This window comes from Pieris brassicae, chromosome 11 (genome assembly GCF_905147105.1).
Source record: "Pieris brassicae chromosome 11, ilPieBrab1.1, whole genome shotgun sequence".
Classification (NCBI taxonomy): Eukaryota; Metazoa; Arthropoda; class Insecta; order Lepidoptera; family Pieridae; genus Pieris; species Pieris brassicae.
In genome coordinates this window covers 253,684-278,959 of record NC_059675.1, presented here as the reverse complement: position 1 = coordinate 278,959, position 25,276 = coordinate 253,684, and the positions used below count along the sequence as shown (strand labels likewise).

General features: G+C 33.7%; 3 protein-coding genes across 4 annotated transcripts in view; 2 read left to right on the top strand and 1 right to left on the bottom strand.

Annotated features, from left to right (window-relative positions):
- LOC123716021 (semaphorin-1A) overlaps window positions 1-25,276 on the bottom strand; it is a 185,490-nt gene that overhangs the window by 84,229 nt on the left and 75,985 nt on the right. The window lies entirely within an intron of this gene.
- LOC123716022 (cilia- and flagella-associated protein 20-like) lies at window positions 783-2,004 on the top strand. Its single transcript, XM_045671500.1, has one exon. It carries the CDS (start codon window positions 815-817, stop codon window positions 1,871-1,873), a length of 1,059 nt encoding a protein of 352 aa, XP_045527456.1. The 5' UTR covers window positions 783-814; the 3' UTR covers window positions 1,874-2,004.
- Window positions 2,183-3,218, top strand: LOC123716023 (cilia- and flagella-associated protein 20-like). The gene has a single exon (XM_045671501.1). It carries the CDS (start codon window positions 2,215-2,217, stop codon window positions 3,124-3,126), a length of 912 nt encoding a protein of 303 aa, XP_045527457.1. The 5' UTR covers window positions 2,183-2,214; the 3' UTR covers window positions 3,127-3,218.

The window sequence follows — 25,276 nt, the reverse complement described above, 5'->3', positions numbered from 1 at the left end:
GAGCGCTCGATGGTTGTGGCCTTGCGTGACATATTTTTCTACTGTCGAGGATGACAAATGGCAAGATAAATCACACCAAAAGCCAGCTTTTCTTTTGAAAGTTTTATCCGCCATTATTCGTAGAAGTTTTTTGATACTTAGAACAGTCTCATTTATATTTGCTATTCATTGCCATAATTTGAGACTTGACGAAGTACAATGATATTTATAAGGCTCATAATTTGAATTAAATCCATTTTTGAATAAAATTTGCATCATTAAAGTTTTAATTACATTCAAACTATATGTTAAGATCAGTTGAACAAATTTTACAATAATTAATGATCAGTCGAATCTTGTAAAAACTGATATTTAGTAATTCGAGGCACTCGTGTTTAAAAAATAAAATGTTGTTTTACTATAGTTATCGAAATAAAAATATTACGTCCTTTGTGTTTGCAATGTCAAAAGTTTATTGACCGCAACGTGAAAATGATGCAAGGTATGGTGGAAACTTAGATATATCTTGAGTCTAGAGGCGAATCTAAGTACTAATTTCCGCCGGCGACGCCTTTCGAGTGCGTTCGACTATAAACTTTGAGGATACCTTTACAAATGAGAATTTTACATATAAAGTAAAATTGTACGGTTATTGATAAGGTAAGAATTTGAGGTTCAATTTGATAAAAGTTTCAAAATATAAATACTTTTTAACAACTATATATTTTCTTATTTATTTAGCATGAGTTTCGCGCACATGTCAAATGAATGTCATATAATTTATAGCAGATTATAAGTTCAATTAAATAGCAATTAGCTGGAGATATATATAATAATGTATAGAAATGCGTATCAGCGTGGAATGCTTACGGTATTTTTTAGCGTAGGATCAAAACCGCTAGCAATATGGGACACCTACATGCAAGACGGCTACATCACAAGGTTCTTAGACCAAGACATCAAGTCCATGGTGCTAGAAATAGGTGGAACCAATGTTAGTACAACTTACATGACTTGTCCGAAGGGCAACATGGTGTTAGGCATAACTATGCCATTCTTAGTCATGATTGTTAAGAACCTTAAAAAGTATTTTTCATTTGAAGTAACGATACTCGATGAATCAGGAACACGGCGTCGATTTCGGGTATCGAATTTTCAAAGCAGCACCCAAATATTGCCTTTGTGCACCGTCATGCCAATCGGTCTTTCTGATGGATGGAATCAAATACAATTCAATTTAGCGGAGTTCACTCGACGCGCGTATAAAAAGCAGTTCGTCGAAGTTCAGAGGCTAAAAATTAATGCTAACATTCGTTTAAGAAGGATTTATTTCACGGAAAGATTGATACCCGAAGACGAATTACCTGCCGAGTATAAACTATTCTTTCCAATAGCATCTAAAAAGAAACGCGGTCTACAAAGTAAGGAAAGTAAACCTTCATCTCAGCAGGCCTTGAAACCGATGCAATCTGTAGCACATTTAGAACAAAAACCAGAAGAGACCAAGAGTTCTAAAACTTCTATTCATTCGATAAAAAAAGTATCTTCTGAGGGAAAGGCTGACGTACAAAAGACATTTTCCGTACCTAATATTGACACTGAAAATGCAGTTGAAAAAGTGCCATCAGAAAAGCTCGTTTCTGTAGAGCAAGTTGAAACTGGACCAGTTGCTGTACCTGAAGGGTCAGAAGAAAAAGAAGGTGCTCCACACGATGAAGCTGGAGAACAGGAACCCACTAATATGGGATCAAAACTTGCAGATGTCGAGCCGCTTACTGAGGAGCCAGAGACATCTGTGCCTAAAGACAATATGGAAAACGCACCTGCAGAGCAGACCCCAGCTGAAGAACAAGTAGTAGTAGAAGCCCCCCCTGCTGATCCTGCTCCGGCATAGATTAATGGTTTATGAATAAGGTTTTAATGACAACAAATTTTAGAATAATTGAAGGCAATTGAGTTATTGTAGTGTATGTGATGTAATGTATGTGTATGTACTGTCAGTGAAATAAATATAAACAAGCAATTTTGTTGTCACTCCGCATAACGAGTTATTTTGTTAATACAATGTGAACGTAGGGAACGTTGCATTTCTTATTCATTCGTATACTCCCTCAGTATAAATCATAATACCTCTTTATACAAAAATCAAAGATTATTATTATATAGTAAATCAACATAACTTTGTGGCAATGTGTCAATTCAGCGTCACTCGAGTGCCATACTAAACATTGCACAATGTTTAAAAATACATATCAAAATGGCTTGTTATCAATATTTTACAGTTGCGGTTCAAACCCATTAGCAATATGGGATATGGAAGTACAAAATGGCCACATAAAGCGATTAACAGATACGGAAGTGAACTCCATAGTCCTAGAAATAGTGAGTACGAATGTTGCAACCACATTTATCACTTGTCCGAAGGGAAATCAAGTATTGGGAATTAAATTACCATTCCTTGTTATGATAGTGAAAAATTTGAAGCGATATTTTTCATTCGAAATCACTATTCTCGATGACAAGAATCTGAGGAGGCGATTTAGAATTTCAAACTTTCAATCAACGACGAAAATCAAACCTTTCTGTACGAGCATGCCGATCGGGCTGTCGGGAGGCTGGAATCAGATTCAGTTCAATTTAGCTGATTTTACAAGGCGGGCATATGGGACACAGTTTATTGAAACCCTACGCGTGCAAATTCATGCTAATACTCGATTAAGGAGGATTTACTTTAGCGAAAGATTATACTCGGAGGATGAGTTGCCTCAGGATTACAAACTCTATTTGCCGTTAGAGCGGAAGCAGAAGAAAGGTAAGGTGGGGAAGAAAGACGAAGCGCCACCACCGCCACCCCCACCAGATAAAGCTGCGCCTATTCCTCCTGTGGTGGAAGAAATTAAGCCACCGGTTGCTTCTGAGACACCAAAAGAGGAAGCACCAGAGACTCCAGCCCCCGTAACTCCAGCCACGCCTGAGCCAGAAGATATAAAGCAAGAGCCGATCGAATCTCCTGCACCTGAAGAGCAACCTGCTACCGAGCCTGATGCAGCCCCAGAGGCCGCAGGAGAAGCTCCAGCAGAAACTGAAGAGGCCCCAGAAGCACCATCTGAAGCCCCAGCCGAAGAGCCAGCCGTAGCGGAGGAGTAAATTAGTTTTATAGAAAGGTCTCTTTTATTAATTATCTTTCTTTGTACTTACTGTGTATCTACTTCGATATATTATATTTCTTGAAAGTTTTAGCTAAGCCATTAATTTATCCAGAATAACACGATATTTTATGGGTTCCCATTACTGTGAACCTTTGCATCCAAGATGTAATGTTATGAATTATGCATTATAGTCAACTAACAGTGCAATATAATAATTCCAGTAATAAAGTTAGGTCCCCTGGGTTATTGTTGCTTCTATAATAGTTAACGTTTTGGTCTATGACTCGAAATTCCGGCCATTATTCAGAAATCCGAGCTGTCAAACGGTTTATATGAATACAAAGATTTATCGCCGAGGACGTATAGTTTATATCCACGACTTGCTGGAGTTATAGAAGTTTGTTGTTATGAACTGAACTATTAATCGTCGAGGCAAATTTAAAGTCGTTTTATCGGACAAAATAGTTTTTTTTTATAGTCCTCAAAGTATATTTTTGCAATATAAATTATAGTTAAAGAATACAAATAGTATTTCCATTCCTAGTGGACCGAGACTTTAGTTCTTCTAATAATTCCCGTGTTATATACCAACCTATATGTTAATAAATCAGATGCCACTTGTGCCTTACACACGCCGTCGACTTTTTGGGTCTAAGGCAAGCCGGTTTCCTCACGATGTCTTTCTTCACCGTTTCAGTGAGTATTAAATGCGCATTTAGAAAAAAATTCCATTGATACATAGCCGGGGATCGAATAATGATGAATGACCCGGCCATCCCTGAGGTCGTAGGATCGAAAGTCTCTCACTGTTAAAAAATTGACTTCATTCGCAAAACAATCAAAACTGATACAAGAGAAAAAATTAAGAAAAATCTTAAATTTACAACCAATTGTCTTCAAAAGTGGCCATAAACCTGACTAATAGAGTTGTAAAAACACGCTTGTAAAGGCTCTCGGTAACGAATAAAAATATTTAATGTAACAATCTTTTGTGTTACCTTAAAAGATGTGTAAAGAAAATATCTTAAACATTTCCTTTTCGTATAATGAATATATAAAGTAACGCAACTATGATGAAAGGACGTACCTTTTATATTGAAAATTGGTTTCTTTTTGTTCAAAGGAATTTTGTATGAAGTTTTTACAATAATGGGCATTAAGTTAATGTAATACGAGTAGGAGAAATAGATATATGCTTCTTGTTTCTAGTGCTCGTGACTTCGTTACACAAGTATAACTGGTGGTGTATATACGATGTAATTGAAATACTTTCTTCCGAAAAGTTACAATTTCCTTAGTATTCATTAGCGGTGACTTTCGTCAGAACGTCACTCATCGCTTTGACTTTGGAAATCTGAAAAAATATCTACTTAACTCGTAATAGAAGTGACCGCATCCGGAAGTAAGACCATCACCAACCTTAATACCAATAAGATACTCTTTAGATTGAAAATTCTAAAGAGAATCATAAAGTTTCCAAAAGCTCAGTGTATACCCTAAACATTGCCAGCAATAAGTTACGGGTGCACAGCGTTCTATAAATCACTGACGCTGTTACATTTTGGACTGGGTTTAAGTAACAGGCGGTCAAGGTGCTATTAGTCAGGTAATCTGGAGTTAGTACTGCAACTCTAATCTTAAGTGTTTTTAACAGTTTCATTTTTATCACTAAAATATATTAATATCGAATAAATGTTAATTAGAACAGTATTTTACTAGTGGGTTTATATTCTGGGTATTTACCGTACGGTATAAAACGGTAATAAAAACGCGAATAAAGAGACATCGCCAAAAATCGATAATAGTGGCCTGTTATTAGTGCCTTTTGTGTTCATAAAATGATGAAAAACAGGATTCGGTCTGTTGCTTAAAGCTTAATGAAGCGCCAATTATACAATCTTAAATCGACCTTTAAGTAGTGTTTACTTCATGTGTAATTAAGGCAATGTATCATTAACTCGTGAATAACCTAATTTTAATGTCCCCTTGTAAATGGGCATTAAAATTAGGTCACGGCTTAGACCACAAGCTACTGCAGAGTTACACGCAGCGTCGCTGTTGCCTTCCTGTAATATTAAATCTTTAATTTACTGCTTCTTTCGTACAAAGTGAGAAGCTGATCTTCCAGAGAGAGCCAAGATAGTATTAACAATTGTAGCTCTAATTAAAAACGTCGTCAGGGATGACATGTATGGTATGTTTGTTTGAACTATAAATGTCGCTTACAAGAATGACTTTCCGTTAAAAATTAAGATATGTTTCACGGTAAATATTTTCAATGTGTAATGAGTCTTACTAATTGACAAGTTTATACACAAAGCTTCATAAAATAATTTTCGAGGCACACGTCAGTCTAATTTCAGAGGCCACACCAGCCTTCAGGCTAATTTTTGAAGTTGTAAAATTCTCTACAAAGGGAATAATAATCTATCTGAAGTGGGGTCCACAACGTGTCTGGATTACGAAATACTGTACAGTCAGTGAAACTAGCTTTAATGCCTGTAATTGTAACATAAATTCAAATGACCTTAGTTTTTTGGATTATAAAGTCTTTCCTTTGTGTCCATTATATTTGAGAAGACTCCGCGGCTCACAACATTTGTTGTGAGCCAACTATTTAGTCGGTAGGATTGGAAATATACTTTTTCATTTAATTTCTATAATTGACTGATTTTCATTTACATACGAAACGTTTTAAATTATTAACCATCTTTCATAACGTCTCGTAATCAGAAAACATGTTCATGAAAACATTTCATTCAATTTATATATGTAAAATACGGCTATAAATAAGGCTAACTTAATCTAGACCGCGGTAATTTGAAGCACTAAATTTAAACTGTGGTCTACCACACAAAATATTTCAAAGTTTAAAGAGAGATTTATAAGATTTATATGCTGACTGTACCGCAACACTTACCCAAATTAAAGGCGCCGTGGCTTGCGGATGCAGATTCAATTACCGACGTTCAACTGTATAGTTTCTTAAGGGACACGGAAAAACAATCTACCTAATACCAAATTGCTATAACCGGGAGTGTTATGTTTAGTGGCATATCTATTTATATGTAATTTCTAAAGGAGTGTACGTTTCTACCAGTGAGCTGTATCAGCTTCAGTGTGCGACTGTCATCCCTGAGGTCATAGGTTCGATCCCCGGTTTTTCACCAATGGACTCTATGTGCGCATTTAACATTCGTTCGAACGGCGAAGGAAAATATCTTGAGGAGAACAACTTTCCTTAGACCCAAAAAGTCGACGGCGTGTGTCAGAAGGCTGATCACCTACTTGCCTATGAGATTGATCATGAAACAGATACATAAATCTGAGGCCCGTATATAAAACGCTTTTGTTTCTGGTACTTTTCTACCGTCTCGCGTTTTAGCCTTTGTTAAAATGTTTAAAAATATTTAATTAGTGTATAAAAATACTTAAAACAATTCAAACGTTAATACAACAATTCATATCACATAGGGTAATAAATAAAAGAAATTTATAACGTAAACAGTTTCATTTGTAGCATGTAAGAAATTCATAAAACACTGATATTTTTCTCCAAGAAAATATAAACAACACTATCTTCACGGTACATAAAGCTGGTCATTTTTACGCGGACAGGGTTACCATATTTCTTGCGTTTTAAAGGGCGTTCCTGCCGTGAACAGATAACGACCTATCGGTTATTTACTGACCACCGACAACCCTTGACGCAGTTGAACTTTGATTAAACCGTAAAAAAGGATGAAAAACCGGTTTGTTGATAATAAAGTGTTTGTTTGGGATGGCTTTGGATGACCATTGTTTAAAGGAATAAATGTGTAAAATTAGATTGAATCCTTTTGTTTTTAATATTTGAACGGTTTGTTCGGAGGTTTTATGCGGTATGGAAAAATAAAATAAAATGTATTAGTAACATGATTTCTATTAATTTATTTTATTTACTTGTTTATATTTGAGATATTAGATTGATACAAAAAACTGGTGGCAATAGACTCCTCACTCATCTATTTCCACTTCAAAAGATAGATGAACACATGCCTGTGCGGTGTACATCGAAGGGTTGTCAAAACCTGCCCACAGTATATTAGCATGCATTAGATGCTAGCGAAGAAATTAATCAAACGAAGTGATCCACTCCGTATAACAATATTAAAAGAAAATACACATTTACAAAATGGAAGTATGAGTAATAAGAAACGTAAAGTTCTGTATAGTGTCAGACCCGGACGCCATTTTATTTAGACACGCTGCAAAATGCTAGGTCTTTTATTTGAAACTGAGCTGCTTCGTAATTGAATTGCATATTACACTTATGCCAGCGATACAAATTAAATTTCTTGAGAAGTGAGAACGTTGTCGATTGTCTTTTGCCTATGTACGGTATTTCACTCAACTGAAAATAATATATTTATAAGTTAATGTGATTTTGATAAGGTTCTACTCTTATATTAATAAATATAAGGATAAAAATGTAATTAAAAATAAAAGATTTATATCATTGATCACTTTTATAATGTGTTCGTATTAATGTAGCTACGCCGTGACGTAGAGGGTTAAATATATTATCTAAGCTTGGAAAACACACACAAATATATTTACCGACGTTGTAAACGTTAACATTCTACTCACCGAATAAAAAAAACTCGATTATAATCATGAAAACAACTCAAAAATCTCGCAAAAAGTCAGTTTCATTAATCAATGTTTAAATACCAGTATTTTCTTTGGCACAATATGGTAACGACACCTGAAACAAGAGAGGCGCACTGGCATGAATATTCATGCAGCGATTGTATCATACATCCCGCTGGATGCGTGTCCACTTTGCCCCACTTGCCCCAAATAAGAAAACAGGCGCTGCGCAGATGGAAAATTTATATGAAGGCAAAAAACAATGTTTTTTATTTAAACGTGCACATGTTTTATTTGTTAGTAACGCCGTTTTGATGACAAACTTGAACTAATTACCACATATTTTTAGGAAAGTGATTCATCTTTACAGTTGTATGTATGTTGTATGTTTTATAAAAGCTAAATTTAAATCAATTAAAAAGAGAAACATCAACACTCTATTATTAATTAAACAAATTGTACCAAAATTATGTTTTGATGGTATTCAAAGCACACAGTTCAAAACAAGTGAGCAAACAACGGTGGCTGACAGTTTAATTTCGCGACTGAATCGCTCTGTTCGAGCCACGTCGACTCCAATCGCTCTTTCGCAGGGGTTAATGGCCCATACAACCAGATTACTCGTTATTTACCCTACAAAATGGACCTCTGCTTTGGTGTTTACATTAAGAACCAGAAAAGATTGTTAGATATGTGAAGGATTCTATCAAAATAAGTTATGTTTACAGCAAAATACGTACTCGCAAAAACGACATAAGCGACATTTATTTCTTTCTAGAACTTCTCAATATTACGCTATTACACTGGCTAGAGTCCGCAATGAAATCAATTGCCTTCTTAAATTTCTGTATATGTACAAAGAAGACTATTATCTACGGCTCGTAGCAATAACCACAGGTATTACGGAAATATAACACCAACGGGTAATGAGACATTTAGATCATTCCTTAATAGTGTTTACAAACAATGTTATTAGTAGAAACGGCTAATCCCACTTCTAAGTAGCGTTCGTAAGTACGAGGTAATAATTAAATAACATCACTTGTAAATCAACTTCAGTTCTTGACGATAATTGAAAAAGTTAACTCTTTATACGTCGCGATTAGAAAAGGCAAAATATCAAACCAATTAAAAGTTTGTAACATTAACTGAATGAAAGCGCAACAAATCTCGGAAGTTTAGCCCTCGACCTGAGATTTCATAAACTCATAAATGAATAAGCCTCTACCAATGTTCGCGTAAACACTTGTTACGTCTAACTTTATTTATGACAATAACTTCTCAATATTGACATTAGCTACATTGTCAATGTTTTGTTACAATATATTGTTGATTCGAGATTTTAAAAAAGCATAAAACATTAAATAGGCCCTCATCCCAACAAGAAACAGCAAGCGTTACCAGAAAAGGCGTTCCATATAACGCCTTTCAGACACACAATACGCAACCGAAGTATGATTTATTAAATAAACATGAGCATTCGAGCATAACCCTTTTATGAATTTTTTAAAAAATCCCTTCGAGAGGACTCAGATCAGCCTAAATATAGCCCGAATTACATGTGTTATTGTTGCTAGTGTAGGTCGAAACACGATAAAAAATTCATTATCAACCCATGAAGTTTTATTTAAATTTGACTCTTATTACGTGTGTACTTCGGTGTGAGTTGGGTTGAGATACAGTCGCCTCATTTTTCGCCGACATTGAATATTCTGCCGTGTTTGAAGGAAAAACAAAGTGTTAAATTGCGTGGGGAGTCGCCTTTGAGCTAGGCGGAGCTGTGGGAATTTGGACCTTGGATATGGATCAATGTGAGTGTTATTTGAATAAATTCTGCGGAGGAGACAGAAAGGATGTAGGTCAAGTGACAGGCTACAGTTGCTTTACTCCCGACGAGGCAGCCCGCAAACAAGTTTGTTTTATACAGAACTAAGGGTTCGTACACGAATGGAAGCTAAAATAATTTCTTGATGCAAAATTGCCAAAATTAGGCCTGAGGTTTGAACGGATTGCCTTTGAAATTTAATTTTTTTTTTTTATAAAATAGGGGGCAAACGGGCACGAGGCTCACCTCATGTTAAGTGATACCGCCGCCCATGGACACTCTCAATGCCAGAGGGCTCGCGAGTGCGTTGCCAGCCTTTTAAGAATTTGTACGCTCTTTTCTTGAAGGACCCTAAGTCGAATTGAAATTATTTAAAAGTGATTTAAGTAAGTAGTGCAACCAAGTTTTTTTCTACGGAAGAGCGCAATTTAGTAATTTTAAAACTTCTAAATCAATTTCACAAAAAAATTACGAATAATTACTTAAATTGTTACACATCTGTAAAAATATATATCTTTGCATCACAGAACAACATGTGTAAGACATAAAATGGCGTGCATAAGCGCTCTAAGGCATATCATGAATTAATCCATTAAGTAGCGAAATTCATATGAAATTCGTTTATAAATGAGCTCAGCCGGGAGTTTCTTACGGTGAATCCAGGATTGTGAGGGATTAACGTGCAAGACGAATGATATTATTCAGAAATTCACGCAACACAACTGAGAGCTTATTTACCTTCCAGTTAATAGCAATAAGCTTGGATAAAAAATTATCTAGTGGATCTGATTAGGGAACACATACATAAAAATCTTTCAAGATGTCATACATATATGTATGTGTTTATTAATAAATGGCATAAGACATTTTGAATATAATATAAAACGTATACGTTTACTTTTTTAAATCCACAGAGCTTTTTATACACTCATAAAAAAATTATAGCGGTCCCTGTTACCTGTAAATTGAATATGAAATCAACCCAATGAACTTTTAGCAGCTTTTAATGAAGAGACGTGGTCTTCGAATAGCTTTTTAAATCTTCTGCATATTTCGATAGAATATACTGATTGCAAAATTACATAGGGATGATGAGATGAGTAGCACTGTTAAGGTTATATATTATAACACCAGTAGAAGTAGTAGCTACAGAAGCAGCAGTCGAAAGTTCTAATATTAAAAGTAATTGTTGAAGATATTTCACAAGAAGGTTTTAAACGAATTTTGGATAAATTCGTTTTGTATATATGTGAATAAGTCTTTTTGTCGAATAAATTGTATTTAAGGGTAAATAAAATTAATTAATGACAACTCGGCATAAATTCAAAAGAAAATCTTTTCTCAAGTAAAATGTACGCCAACTAAAAGTTAAATGAATCTTAATAATATCAGTGAAAGGAATATCTCAAGATGTTAGAGTTTTCGCAGTTAATGTACCGATGCAAGATGAACGGAGCGATTATCCTGAGTTAGATATTACCTAATTTATGAACACAAACTTTAGCTCCCTAAATTAACATCAATTATAATTCCCGCTCAAAAACATATAAATTTGAATATAAACACAATCCAATACAGACTTGCATTTTATCAAGTTTCACAAAATTTAAGCAAACTATATTTATACAGTAATTTATCCCGAAATTAAATCTTTTCTCATTCGCTAGCATGCCATTTAACTAAATCGTCAATACAAATAAAAAACTTTTTAAGTTCGACGTATTTCATTTTCGGTGGCCAGTGTTTTTTATCTACACTCATGTAGTAACACTGTGTGTTAAGTTAGTTTTAACCGTCAGCCTGATCTCCGGTCAGATTATTTTATTATATATTACTTACTATATATATATACTTATATCTTTATTATATTTAAACTTCTGTTCTCTTTTCTTTTTCTGCATCTTGGGTGAACTTAAGTTAAATTCAATATCAGCTTTAACTTTTAACAACAAGATTTAGTCCGTATTTTATTTCACCTACCTAATAATGTATTATAAATGTGAAAATATTAAACATAAAAATTAGTAAACACAATAGTTAAAAGAAAGGAACGCTAGCTGAATTATATCTTAATTTGCAAATAAAGTCGCGCGTAACTAAAAACTAAAACCATAATACTTTACGCCAACTTCTGGATTATTACAGTTATCTTATTTAAGAAGGAAACATTAATAAATCGGAATTTACGAATATAGCGAATAAACAAGACATTATTTTAATCATTAAAAAATGGGAAGCTGTCTGTACACTCGCGATGTTAATTAAACAGAATCGTCATTCTGCAACGTCCGTGGTCTAATTAAATTTAAATTGGAGTTGAGAGTACGTGAATCGCAGCCTAGGTTTACTTTAAATTATTATAATTATACAAATCCAGGCCAAGAATGAAAATGGTGGTTTATTGGAATTGAGCTTTAAAACTCAATTGCGATTCTTCTATTTATTTGTCATGATTTTATACGTGTGGTGAGGTTAAACCTACTTCCATAAACCCGAAGGAGGTTTATAACTTGACATGTATTTTTCTCTTTTCTTGTGTATTTTAAGCCTTTTACCAGTAATCTTATTTTTATAGTTGTTGCTGTGTCCATGTCAATAATGCCGATGTTCTTCTGTAACGCTAAATTAAAACTTTGTAAACTTATTAATTAAGTATTTCGTGGGTTCTAATTTGTGTCAGATATTTCTTTTCTTTTTTGTTTGTTCTTATGCGTGGCCTGTTGGTGCGTCTATAAATTAATAAATAAAATAGGCGTTAGCCACCACAGTTTTTTAATGATATCAACAAAAACTGGTCTCACCTTTTACCAAAGTGACATGCAGAAAATAGCTATTAATTTACAAATGCGGTCTACATAGAATATTGATGAGAAAATCTATATAAAGAGCACAGCTGGGTATGGGTATAAAAAGAGCCGCCAAATTGCCTCTGAATATAAATCACCCCGACACCGATCGAGGAATGATGTGCACTGAAAATGTATGTGCAAATTTTCAATGTCCGTACTTTAAAAGCCAAAATTCTACGGCCTCCCTGTTTAATATCGGATACAATGTTGCTTCATATTTAATAGGGAATTGAAAATTTTCGACTTATTTTTTAATTTGTTATTGTATTACGCTTGAATTTTACAAGTTAATCGCCATTTGTATAGAAAAAGGAGGACGATTATGGATGGCTGCCTTCATAGTTTAGTCGAATAATCGTTTGGTTTATTAGGTACATTTTTTTGTTAATAGAACGATTAAACTTACTGCAATGACAACAGATTCGTGACCAAGATCCAGGAAATGGTTCAAAATAACATTATGAAAATGTAATACAAAAATTGGACTTTTAATAGACGGCCCGAACTAAGTTTTATCTTTGTAATCCGACCACAAGGCAACTTTCAAGCAAACGAGTTAACTTAAACGATTTCCCTTCGAGGAAAAAACTCAGAAGTAATAGCATTTGCGAAAGAACTTCTTGGCTATATTTTACAGATCGCAGTAAACGTTATTTTTTGAAATAATTGTATTACTTGACGTCGAGACCGCCGTAGAATACCATTTACTCACGCTATATAAGTATTAGATTCGTAGCAATTCGTAGATGCTCTACGAATGAATTGCAAATGCTACATCGTGGAAATTGTGTGTTTTTCACTCGAAATGGTTTGGGTAATGCACATGCATTGTATGTCCATAGCTGTATAGAAAACAGTTTTAACGCATATTTTGCGTATGTAAAGAACGTAGGCGTTAAAAGTGTTCCCAACTAAAAAATGTGTATTTTATAAAACCTTTTGTAAGACAAAAAATAGATAATATTTTAAGGTGTAATAAACATAGAAAGGTGGTAAACCTAACTATAAATTATTTATTATTTCTTCTTTAAAATAAACACAAAATTAAACAAAATAAATTGAAACAGACATCTCGTTACGTAAGCATTGTTAAACGACACTCAAATATTAGAGATTTAGGACGATTGTCAAGTGTCTCCTCTAATTGCTGGCTTTCGTTAATTACTGTCTGAGATGAAACGTGAGTGATGTCCCATACGGAGGTCATACTTTTCGCGAGTAATTATCTAATTCTTATTTTTCAGTAAATTAAACCAATTAATAGATAGATTTGATTTATAGTATAATATAGAAGAAAAGGGTTCGTTTTTCCGCAGCTCATAACTGTAGCTTCAGTAGTTTTATCAGCAAGTACCTGTAACAATAAATGAAAACTCAGTTTTGTTAAAAGCGTGAAAATAAATTGTGTAAATATTAATTGCAGCCAGTTCTTAAATAAGTGAACATTATACAAGTATATTAAAATATGTGTTGCGCCATCATTTTATTTTAAGTTTAAATATATATTTTTGAAAGAACGATGAACTTTTAGAGCAGACAATGCGTCCATTGCAAAGATATATTTGTCTAGAAGTACTAGACACAAAACTTTCTTATGCTTGTGTAAGCGACGCGTCGGGCACTCTAGATACTCTTGGAAGGCTGTCAAAACTGGACATTATTAATAGGTTTTATGTTACTAGCAATAAATTATGAAATAACTGTTTTCTTGAGATAAATCGAAGCTTAAGATAAATTTAATATTTTTCGATCGAACTAAGAGTAATTGCTTGTCGGTGCGTATTCTAGACTATAATTAAGAGTCAGTGTCGTTACTGGAACTCTATAAATGATTGTTTAGTGAAGCAAATAACTCTAAAGTTAAACCTTACAAAATGTATATTATTTCAGGCTGCGCTCAACACAACATAACCACCAAATTAAAGTCCCGACGATATTGTTATAATTACTACGTTATCTTTACGCAAGTTATTTGTCCTCGGGCAAACATGTTTGTTTCAAATACACCTTTGATATAATCTTAATGGCTACCTGTTCTGTCAGCAAATAAACTTAGCAGACAGTTTATGGCAGTTCCATAGAACTTAGTTGAAGTTTGTGAAACTTTAATTCTGTGGTATTTCATCATATGTTTCCTAATTATTTCTGTATATAGTAGTCCTATTAGTACGATGCACACAAACAGGTTTTAACTAAGACTAATTGAATAGTTCTAAGGTTGCTTGCGTTTTCAAATTACAAGGAAGGCTCTGACAAATGGTGTTTGCGCTTTGAATTACAAGCAATAAATCCTTACTAATGCTTATTTAGTTTCACAGTTAACTGTAATTTCACTGACCCTCAAGTCGGGAGCCCCTTATGTGCAATTGATTGTCTTCTTGCAACCCTAAACGGCAATGCTTTAAGCTATACCTGTGAACCCCCCACCTGATACTTTTAGAGATACTTCTCTCTGAAATTTGCCACAAAAAGGAGAACGAAGAGAAGAAAGGAATTACAGGAAAAGGAAATAAAACTGTTATGCCTTCTTAAGTTTTGCCAACACTACAACATCACCCATGTATATTTTATTATAAGAAACATTAGACAAAGGGAGCGAAACTAATATCCGTAATAATAGAAATAAATTTTACTTCCTCCAAGATCCTATTAACGGTCTTAAGATTTGGCATCCAAAGTACAATTTAGCTTATTATTCGTTTCAGGTGAGCATCGGACCCTTGCTATCTAAACAATAATAATTACTCTATACACATGAAAATGGGTTTGCATTGTTTGAAAATGGTGAAAATGGTCTCCAATAACTCGTTCGGTAATTGGATTATAGTGGGTTGACGTGGGACGCAGTAAATTTCGTATGTTATGTCAGATCGCCGTGTGATATAAACTATTCCATTTTAGACAAAGCTTTGTGCCCATATTTTCAACCCTGTTGCAATTTCGAAGATACGCTTTTGGGACTGTTATCGGTCTATGAATTGTCATAAAGTTAAAATCATATTATGAGAAGTTTGTATTTGTTCCTATGCTTATACTTACATATATATACTTAGTCTTAAGTCATATGATATATTTTGTTTTAAACAATACGATATAATGTTAAAAAAACATCCTCATTGGCTATCTACGATCGGATACGTGATTTGTATTACAGTGTAGTACATATATATAAATAAACACATTAAGCACATTGTTACATAATTCACAATAATATAGTCTGTTCTATTCGGACAAATACCGGATTCTACGAATGTCCGAATCTGTTTTCGAATCACGTTTGAACGAGCGGAGGCGTAAGCAAGGGGGAAAAGGTTCAGGGAGGGGGGATAACGGGCGAAAAATTGTGTCTCCATTGAGTCTTGGATGACATTATGCGTATTTAGATTGTAAACTTTGGTCGTTAAGCGACAATCGTCGGAGTTATATCAAATGTGCTGTCGAAAATATATATAAAAAAAAAGGATTAGCATTTATAAAAAAATAACACTACATGGAAATCAGATCTTTAGATAGACACATCATTCGTGAAAGCCAATATTTTCTCTGCATTTCAAGCATAAAGGTCACACGAATACTTTATAGAAAATATTTTCTTTCATAAATCCTGTCAAAAGCACAAAGACGAAAGTTTAAATTCCACATTTAAAATTACCTCTTCAAACATTCCCAAAGCGCAAGTACGTCCGGTATCTATTCAAGCTTTGGGTTCCGAGTTGGTATATGTAAATCGATTCGTAATTATGATAACATCGATTTAAAAACATGAAAATAACATGGAATATATTTTATACAATCGCCACCAGTAATTTCACCACTTTACTTAATTACTCAGTAATTTTAGTAAAGAAGGCGAAAACCAAAATACTGAAGTCTCTCGTAAAGATTCGTTGGGGGTGGCTAACAATGCGCCGCCATGTTTGATTTGTGAAGAACAAAAGCCGGCCGCGACACAATGCCTCAGACGAGTGTAACTAGTACCCGGTCACATACGACTTTCTGTTTTCTATAGATAAATAAACTTACTTATATATTGAATATTATGATTACATTATTCAATACTAGTATTTTGAATTCGCTTTATAAATAAGTAGGTATAGTAGTACATATTAGATAGAATAAAACACGTAAACAATAAATAATACAAATACAGTTTGAAGATCACTGCGCGTCTTAAAAACTGTGTTTACAGGCCTGTTTAAGAGTGTGGCCTAGAAACTGAACTGGGTTTCATTTTCATACGGGTTTCGGTAAAGTAGACTAGTACGAGCTCATTTCCATTGCTTATGTCCATCAGACTTAGACTGTAGACAGAAAAAAACATTATAATTGATTAGTATTGTAATTATCTATTACATCCAAACTCAGAGTCGTTTGTTATATTTCCGTAACGGTTCTCTCTTCTTCTAAAGAAAGTGAGTTTGTTTAGCTTCCAATGTATCAATGAACTCAATTAAATAAACTAAATGGCTTAAATAATTGTAACACACAACTACTCTTAGTACTGAGTAGTGGCATATATGGATATTTGTTAATCCTAGAATTGTAATGTGTGGAACGTGTTACGATAAAATCTACAACTGATTCCGGACGAAATAATGATATTACGTCAAATATCGGTTTCTGCTAGTAATAGATGGCAGCTAGGGATCGAATTTAATAGTATGCTTAATTAAACTGTACCCCTCATACGAATATATTACTTATCTGGATTAATGCATATCCTCTCTGGGGATTTTATTACAACACAAATTGTTTTATTCAGTGTGCCTCTATTCTTCTAGAATTGTTTGTTCATATGAATTAATGTATCCTCGGAAATGGATTTATGTACTGCGCATGTAGATAAAGCCAAAAAAGTGTAATGGTTGTTCCTTTACACATATCATACAGCTACACAGAAGGACTATTACTTTGTTAAAAGTACAAATAGTATATTATGTACTTTTAACAAGTACAAATGATAGAAGAATGTAAATTTTTTCAAAAGCTTTTAAACTTGAATGGAATACATAATATATAAGCCAATGGTTTTTTAAGAGATAAATGAGCGGACGGATCACTGAAGAGGTAACTGCACCTGCAATACCAGCCGCCTTGTAAGTGCGTTGTCGGCCTTTACAGCGGTCGTGGTCGACACTGAGTCACGACACATAACGCCATATTTGCCAATTGCTGCGAAATTAGTATTTCCAATACTCCGTCTGTAAATGTTCTATAAACAACGTAAAAAAATATACAAGTATATAGAAGATATACTTATATAATATATACTTTCGACATTGTTCAAGAAAGATAACAATTGTTTGAATTTGTAGAACCTAAATCACAAAGCCATAAACATCATTATATTTAATTGTCCATTAAGGTCGCGGAATTCCGGAATACGAGATTCATTGAAGCATAAAATTTAATCCTAGTAGCTCCCGAGGCGGATAATTGTGTTCACGATGAGCAAGCCCTTAGTGCATCGGTTTCAATACATAATGACCACCCTTCGACCAACACGCTGGAAACGCAACACATTGCTAGTAATATTTGTTATGCTCTAATTATTCGCTGTATTGTATTTGTATTGTAGAAAGGAGAATAACTACTTAGCATCGCATAAAAATCGGAAAAATATTTTATATATTTTCTGTATTGCGTAATACATTTATTCAAATAATTAGGTGTTTACATAATCTTCATAGATTATGTTAAGATTTATATCTTAATATAGAGTAGCAACTCGATACATGTCTCCCAGAATATAACAGGTCACCGACCATTTTCGTACTCCACTAAACTTGAGATTTATATTTTGATAAATTGCTAAAAATATACATTTTACATAAAGACTAAGTTAGAACCATTTTAAAAACGACGAATACGTAAGTGGAGTCAGTGTAATTGCGCCGTTTTATAGTAATCATTTGACTCGTTTTTATATACTCAAGTTGCCAGAAAGAGACGAAAGAGTTGAGTTTGATTGATTTAGTTTTTATCAATAAATAACCGATTTTTAATGTGTGTGAAATGCCAAATGACATCGTCTAAACTGTTCGTAAATTACTTTTCATACTAGAACGGCTGAAGCGTTTTTTTAAGGTTTGACATCCGATAAAAAACAAAAGTATTGTTATGTTTAACGAACTGAAAAAAGTACTATGTTGTCGCCACATTAGTATCAAATTAAGGGGTTCGACTCTTACTCTGCTACATGTGGCCATGAGCACTAAATGGTGGTGAGGCGTGGACTGTAAAAGAAGACACAGGCCTCGAAGTTTTTGAGATGTGACGTTACAGTCGTATAGTTCACAGCAGCTGGATCCAAACAGAGAATGAAGTAGTCAGTTAACGAATCTGGATGACACGAAAATGTATGCAGACTGTTAAAATATCGACTTGTTGCTTGTTGAGGCAAGATATGGGCTGGCAGACGGAAGAAGTCGTGGTTGCGGAACATACGGATGTGGACCGGCATTAGACTCGCCGAGGAATTGTTTAGACTAGTGCAAGGCAATTCAAGTTGTTAACAGATAACCTATAGCAATAAAGTGGCATCTGAAGAAAACCCCTATTGTATTAGACGCCTAATCAAAGTTTCAGTTTAATGTATTTATTATTTGCATCTTCCGAAGTTATTTATGTATGATTATTTGATTAGATTACCAGGTAACAGCTAACTTTATTAGCACAAACATTACCGAGTAAGATAATTTGATTATATGACAGATCGCAAATCGAAACCGAATTAATTGCAGTTAGTTATTGAATAGTCGTTATAAACGTTTACCCGGGCCTGACAAACATAATTTGCATCATTGGTCATAGGTGATTGGCTAGAAATAGAGAAGCAAGAACTAATTATTGACTTGAAAGCAAGAATTAAGCAATAGATGACTTGCGCAATTTATAATAGGATTTATAAGTTCAATATTCCATATGTATAAGGCGCACCATGTGCCTTTATTTCAAAGACAGGTTTCAAACACAAAAGTTAACTATTTAACTTAATAAAGTTAAGTTTCTTCAGTTTTTAAACTAAAGAAATAATTACTAATAATTTACAATATTCTTAAGTGGCATAGGCAATACCAATAGTGATATATTTAAACGGAAAAACAACTCTGCTCATCGAATAAATGCATACGCAGAAGTATACATATAAGTTTAAAGTCCAAATTATCTCGTTAATCTGTTAGTTCAACACACATGGTGTCCACAACTTGAAGACAACAGGGGTTGAATTAATTACCCTCTAGCATAATCTAGGAATCCTAGGACACAGATTTATCTTCCGCCCATTTAACATTGCAGTTGAACGGGATACATATCAGTGTAATATTTGTCGAGAGTAAATATTTCTACGTATGTTGGTCGACTTATCCCTTAGATTATAGATTAATATACGAAATAAACTATTTGTTGTGAAATAGTAATTATTTGTAGCATATAAACGAAGAGAAGTTGCAAAAATATTATTATTATTATATTATTATATATTATACTTCTCACATCGATACGATACATCGCATCGTTTTTATTTCAAATTATTTTCCACTCGCTCAAGCTATATATACCTAATATAAAGAAACTACAACATAAGTCATATTATCACGAAAATCGTTCGAAGTTTGGAAGTTTTTCAGCAAAGTTTTCATTATTTCTAACGCGCCTTTCCGTACCCATTTATGTGAGTTTATTTGGTATTATTCACTCTTGTGAAACTTTTATATTTATTTTATTTAAGTAAGTAAAAGTGAAAGTGGTTAAACCGAACTACGAGTCAGCCTATTGCTATTTTATAGAATTCTACAATGGAGTATTAAAACAAAGATATAGACTTAGCTAATAAATTTTATAATATAAATTTACTAGTCCTAATAGTGGCGTAATAAAATATTTAAAAACCAATGTTGGTAGAATCTAGTAGAATGAATAGCGAGCAAACAAAGCCTACACGTTATCGCGCAAAGGTAAGCCGAGGTAGGCAATAGTGACGCCATTCGTCAAGATAAGAACAACAACGATAAAATATATTGTCATTTGAACTTTTGCAAGGATACACTTATTAAGAAGCAAATGTTTGGCTTCCGCCGGAAATAGCTAGACGATGAGAGGAGTGTATTTAGAAATACATTTATAATAAACAAAATATATTGTAATTCTTCTCGTATCAATTTTCTCTCTTTCGTTTAGAGGTTATGTTTTCTGTTATGATAAATTTATATTGTTTATAATTAGCTACTATGAGGAATAAAATGTTCAAAACAGATGCTTCCTTCAGTAAATGAAATTAATATTTCCTTAAAAATCTTTTGAATTAACAGTAACTTTTACCGATCATTATAGCTCTTAATTATTGGCGATACTCAATACCTCGTCCCGATCCCGGTTGAGTTATAATTAAAGAAAAATAACTAAAGTCTTCGAGGCTAAGGGTCAAAGGTCTGTTACCCTTTTACTTTTATTTAATTTTCCATTTCATTTAATTCAAGTCGCCAGCCCTTTGCGGTTAATAGGAGTGAGTTGTTTGACCGGTCTGACACCTAGGAGCTAATTTATTCTTTTACTTGACTGGGTTTTAGGTGAGTTTTAGCTTAAATAAATATCTAATCTACACGAATGTTTTGTTGAAAATAAAGAACACGTAGGGTGACAAAATAAACTGAAAAGCTATATAGAAAAAGAATATATGGCGTAAAAGCCGAAGCTACTACATACTAATCTAGAATTGTGCACTCGTTTAATGAAATAATGTAGAATATGAATTATTTCACAAAACTTATGTAAGTAGTGATATTTATACAATGTAAAGGTAATAAAAAAAACTAAAGCCAACATAAGAATCAGCCTTCGGAAATTATCATTAATGTTCACAAAGCCAAAATACCTGGACCAAATAAATTAATCGTATTTTTCCTTTGTTAGATAAGGAAAAAATACGATCGTACCCAACAAATCATAGCGAGAAAATGCGTGAGGTCTCCAAATATACAAGCAAATAAAACCTAAATAAATTATCTTCCAAAACACACAAGCAATAGCTTTTACATTTGCAGATAGTAAATTACAAAAAATATTTATGCCTAGGCTTTCAGGTCAAACCATTCCTTGGACATAAAGATATCAGTACATTTTATAATTCTTTTTGGATCTGTGTTTTCCCCGGCATATGTTTTTATATATAACTAGGTACATAATTTCTCACTTAAACAGTATTTTGAATAATTGATTCGCATTAATAAAAGCTTAATTCTGTTTTAAATGAACTTAAAGCAATATCAGTTCACTCCACTTCTTTCCTATACTTGAGCGGAAACTCGCACGAAGGAAACAATCAATTGGTATTGATTCAATTTGTCTCAGAGAAATAGGCGGAGAGTAAAACGGATTATGTCAGAGATCGTCAAGCGTGCGAACTAATGAAAGATGCACTTATTGACACGTTGATACGTTGACAGACCGTTGATAGCATGGGATCAAGTCATATGAGACCTTTATAGACGAATTAGTCGAGTAGTCCATTTATTCGCATTTATTAATTATATCATCAGAAATTGACGTTTTTATGGTAAAATTTTTGTAAATATATAAAATCTCAATATAAGGTAAAAGATGTGTAAAGGGTATAAAAAGTTATTGTGAGTAAAACTATTAAATATTCTTAATAATTTACAAACCCAGAAAGGTTAGTTTATCTTAGACCCTCGTAATTTCAATCGGACTAAATATTGTGAAATTTAATTGCTAAAGAATTTTACCAATAAACATATAAATCTGTTTCATCTTGTTTGATCTAGAAATTTCCAAATAGATAACAAGATAATAAAGGTTTTGTTTATTTTTCTTTATTTATTTATTTACAAATAATTTACTCCGCCTTATTAATGGCTTCAGCATAGCTCTTCAGGCTTCAAAATAAAATTGCTGGACGTTATATATTTGATTTTTTGGGTTAGGTTTCAAGCCATCTGCATCTCAAGCTGTACATATACGTATGTAAACTTTATATATCTTTACGTATGATATTGGAGATTTGTATGAAAATATTATTTGTCTTTTTTTTTATTTCTGCTTTTCAAAGTACAAAACCGAATTATATACACAATTCTGCTATTTCGATGACAATTTGTTAAACCATTTACTGTAGAAGTCTGCCGGACGGTAGGCGGAAGCGTTTTGTACTGCATCTCGGGTGATGAATCTGTTGGAGCAAGGATATGTTCGGTGATAACGATAGTAATTACCGGCTGACTGCGAGGCTCGTTCTTCAACTCACAAGTACGAGATTTAAAACTATAAGGGTTAGGCCCGTACACAACGGCAATGTGCGTGTTGTTTGCGCAGCGATATTTTCACAGAGGAACTCATATTCGAAATTTCTGTTTATCCATGGCTCCATATACTACCCCAATTTTAAAAGGCAATCTAAAAAGAAATGGCTGAAATTAAATTCGAATAAAATTTATTTGAACAATCCATAGATGATGAAATCTGTAAATAATGTTTATAGAATCTCCAACATACAAAGAGATAGATATACTCATATATGCGCATCCGAATAGAATACAAATAACGAGCCTTAACGAATTCTTACAAAAAAACAAGAGAGAATCTCTGACGATACATTGCCGCGTCAAGGTCTCAGGTCTGCCGCAATAACGCAACACACATTTGTCAGGATAAACTGGCTACAGAAAGAAAAACTGGTCTTTCCCTGTTAATATTTTAGGAAAACTTATTTGTTTCGCTTTGTTTTTTGCGGCGACAGCGTGAGTTATATGATCACGTCCGTAAACCTTATGCTTAAGGATTATAGATAGTCGAATGACACATGATAATAACACACTGCTAGTATGTAAAGTTCTTTGAAATTTCAATATATAGTATTTGTAAAACGTTGCAAAAGAAAAGTAGGCAGTGAAGATACTATATTCTTCTACGGTGGTATTAGCATGTCGGCTGAAAGTTATGAAAGCGCGGATTTATTGGTGCAAAAGACAGACTACGGCGGGTAATTTTAGGTAAAAAAACGGTTTTGCCATTCAGTAAATTCATGTTCGGCTTTGTTTGTTTCGGCAGGAGTTTGTTCTGTAATAGTCAGTTAGTCAGTTAAAAAACTATTGTTTTTAATGGATAAAACCCCATATTTTCTGTAAATTTCAACTTTAAATTTGACACTAATAAATTGGTCATATAACACAGTGTTCGATAGTATCCTTCAACTAAACTAAAGTTTCTTTATATTTATAAAGTTTTACGATATTGATCTTTATTAGGTAACCATAATACCTTACCATTAGGTACTATGCGATAACAATTCAAAATTATCATTATAAGCGAGCGCATTGATTCATTTTGTGACATGAAATATCCTTTGGGAACATTGACATTCCATGAAATAAAACCACATCCAACAGTGTTATGTAAAACAATTTAATTTTCCGTGACTGAAAGGTCTCTAGTGTAGAGACAGTCGAAACACGTTTTAATATAAAATAGTGGATGAAATTTAATTTCGACGCATATATTGTGGTCACATTTATTGACACATCGTGTGCCATACATCAATGTGTCCGATGATTAATTATTACTTGCCAAGTTGATTTAGTACATATTACATGGCTTCTATTGTTAGGGTACCGTCAAAATTATGTAGAGGATACACGAGTTTTCAATTAATTTCGTTAGATTTCCAATAGTTTCGCTACGAGTTGACAGGTTCATTACAAAATATATTTCGACATGTATGCATATGTAATAAAAACATCCACACAAAGCTCCCCAGTCTGAAAACATCGTCTCATTTCCTCGCTTGTAAACGATTGCTCCTACGATAGCGTAATACAATTAGATACCACCATATTAATACTCTACATTATTACAGCCATTCATTTTTATTACAATTACGTTAAGAATATTCAATGGAAATTTTCAATTTAGTTATGAAGTGGCAGCCAACATTCTGAAACGCGTCCAGACAATTTTATTATTACTGCTCTCATTTTTGAATAGAGCGTTGTGGCTGAAGGCTGCTGGCCGAGCGAATACCACCCGTCTGCTGGCAGTTTGCCAGGCGGTAGGTAGTAGTCGAAACGCTCAAATCGACATCAGTTAGCCCGAACAATACAAATTACACCGTAAAACAATAGAACAAGAAACAATCTTAAAAACACGGTGTTCGTGCGAAGTATTCCAAATTCAAACACTTCGATTGCATCGTTGGTATTGTATTGCCAGCATTCCATACCAATAAGGATGTCTAGGATGGTAATACTGCAACGTCATTCCAAATACAGGTGTTTTCTATCTACGTTAGTATTTCGAACCAGAACGGCTAGTTCTATTGCCTTATAAGTGGGAAAGTCAGTATAGTAATAATACTTGGTAAAGTGGAGTCTTAACAAATTCATAAGTAGTTTAATTACATTCTGTAATTGACATTATAACTGTTTAATGATACTTAGTTCATGTCAGTTAAAATGTCTCATTTAATCTTAACTCGTTATCTATTTAAAAAAAATATCTGGTTTAATTTGTTTAGTTAAAATGTGTCTAAATTTTATCTGTTAATAATTGTCTCAAAGAGGTATAAAGGAAACAACACATTCAACTTACTGTTGGCAATAACTTTTATCAATGACAGTTTTAAAATAAGTTACATCAAAATACACGCGAAATGCGCAGATATCTATTTTATGGCACAAATGTCAGACGAATTGAGGCTCTCCTGCATTGCGATAAAGGCTACACCCTTTACGATCTATAATTGGCTTTTCTCAATCAATATTGAACATTGATTACATGTGATAAAGTTCATTTTGTATTGGTTAAGCATAAATGACCCTCACCCTCGC

Bases quoted from the DNA above. Each gene is read 5' to 3' on its own strand.
- LOC123716022 (XM_045671500.1), top strand. From the start codon at position 815: ATGTATAGAAATGCGTATCAGCGTGGAATGCTTACGGTATTTTTTAGC.
- LOC123716023 (XM_045671501.1), top strand. From the start codon at position 2,215: ATGTTTAAAAATACATATCAAAATGGCTTGTTATCAATATTTTACAGT.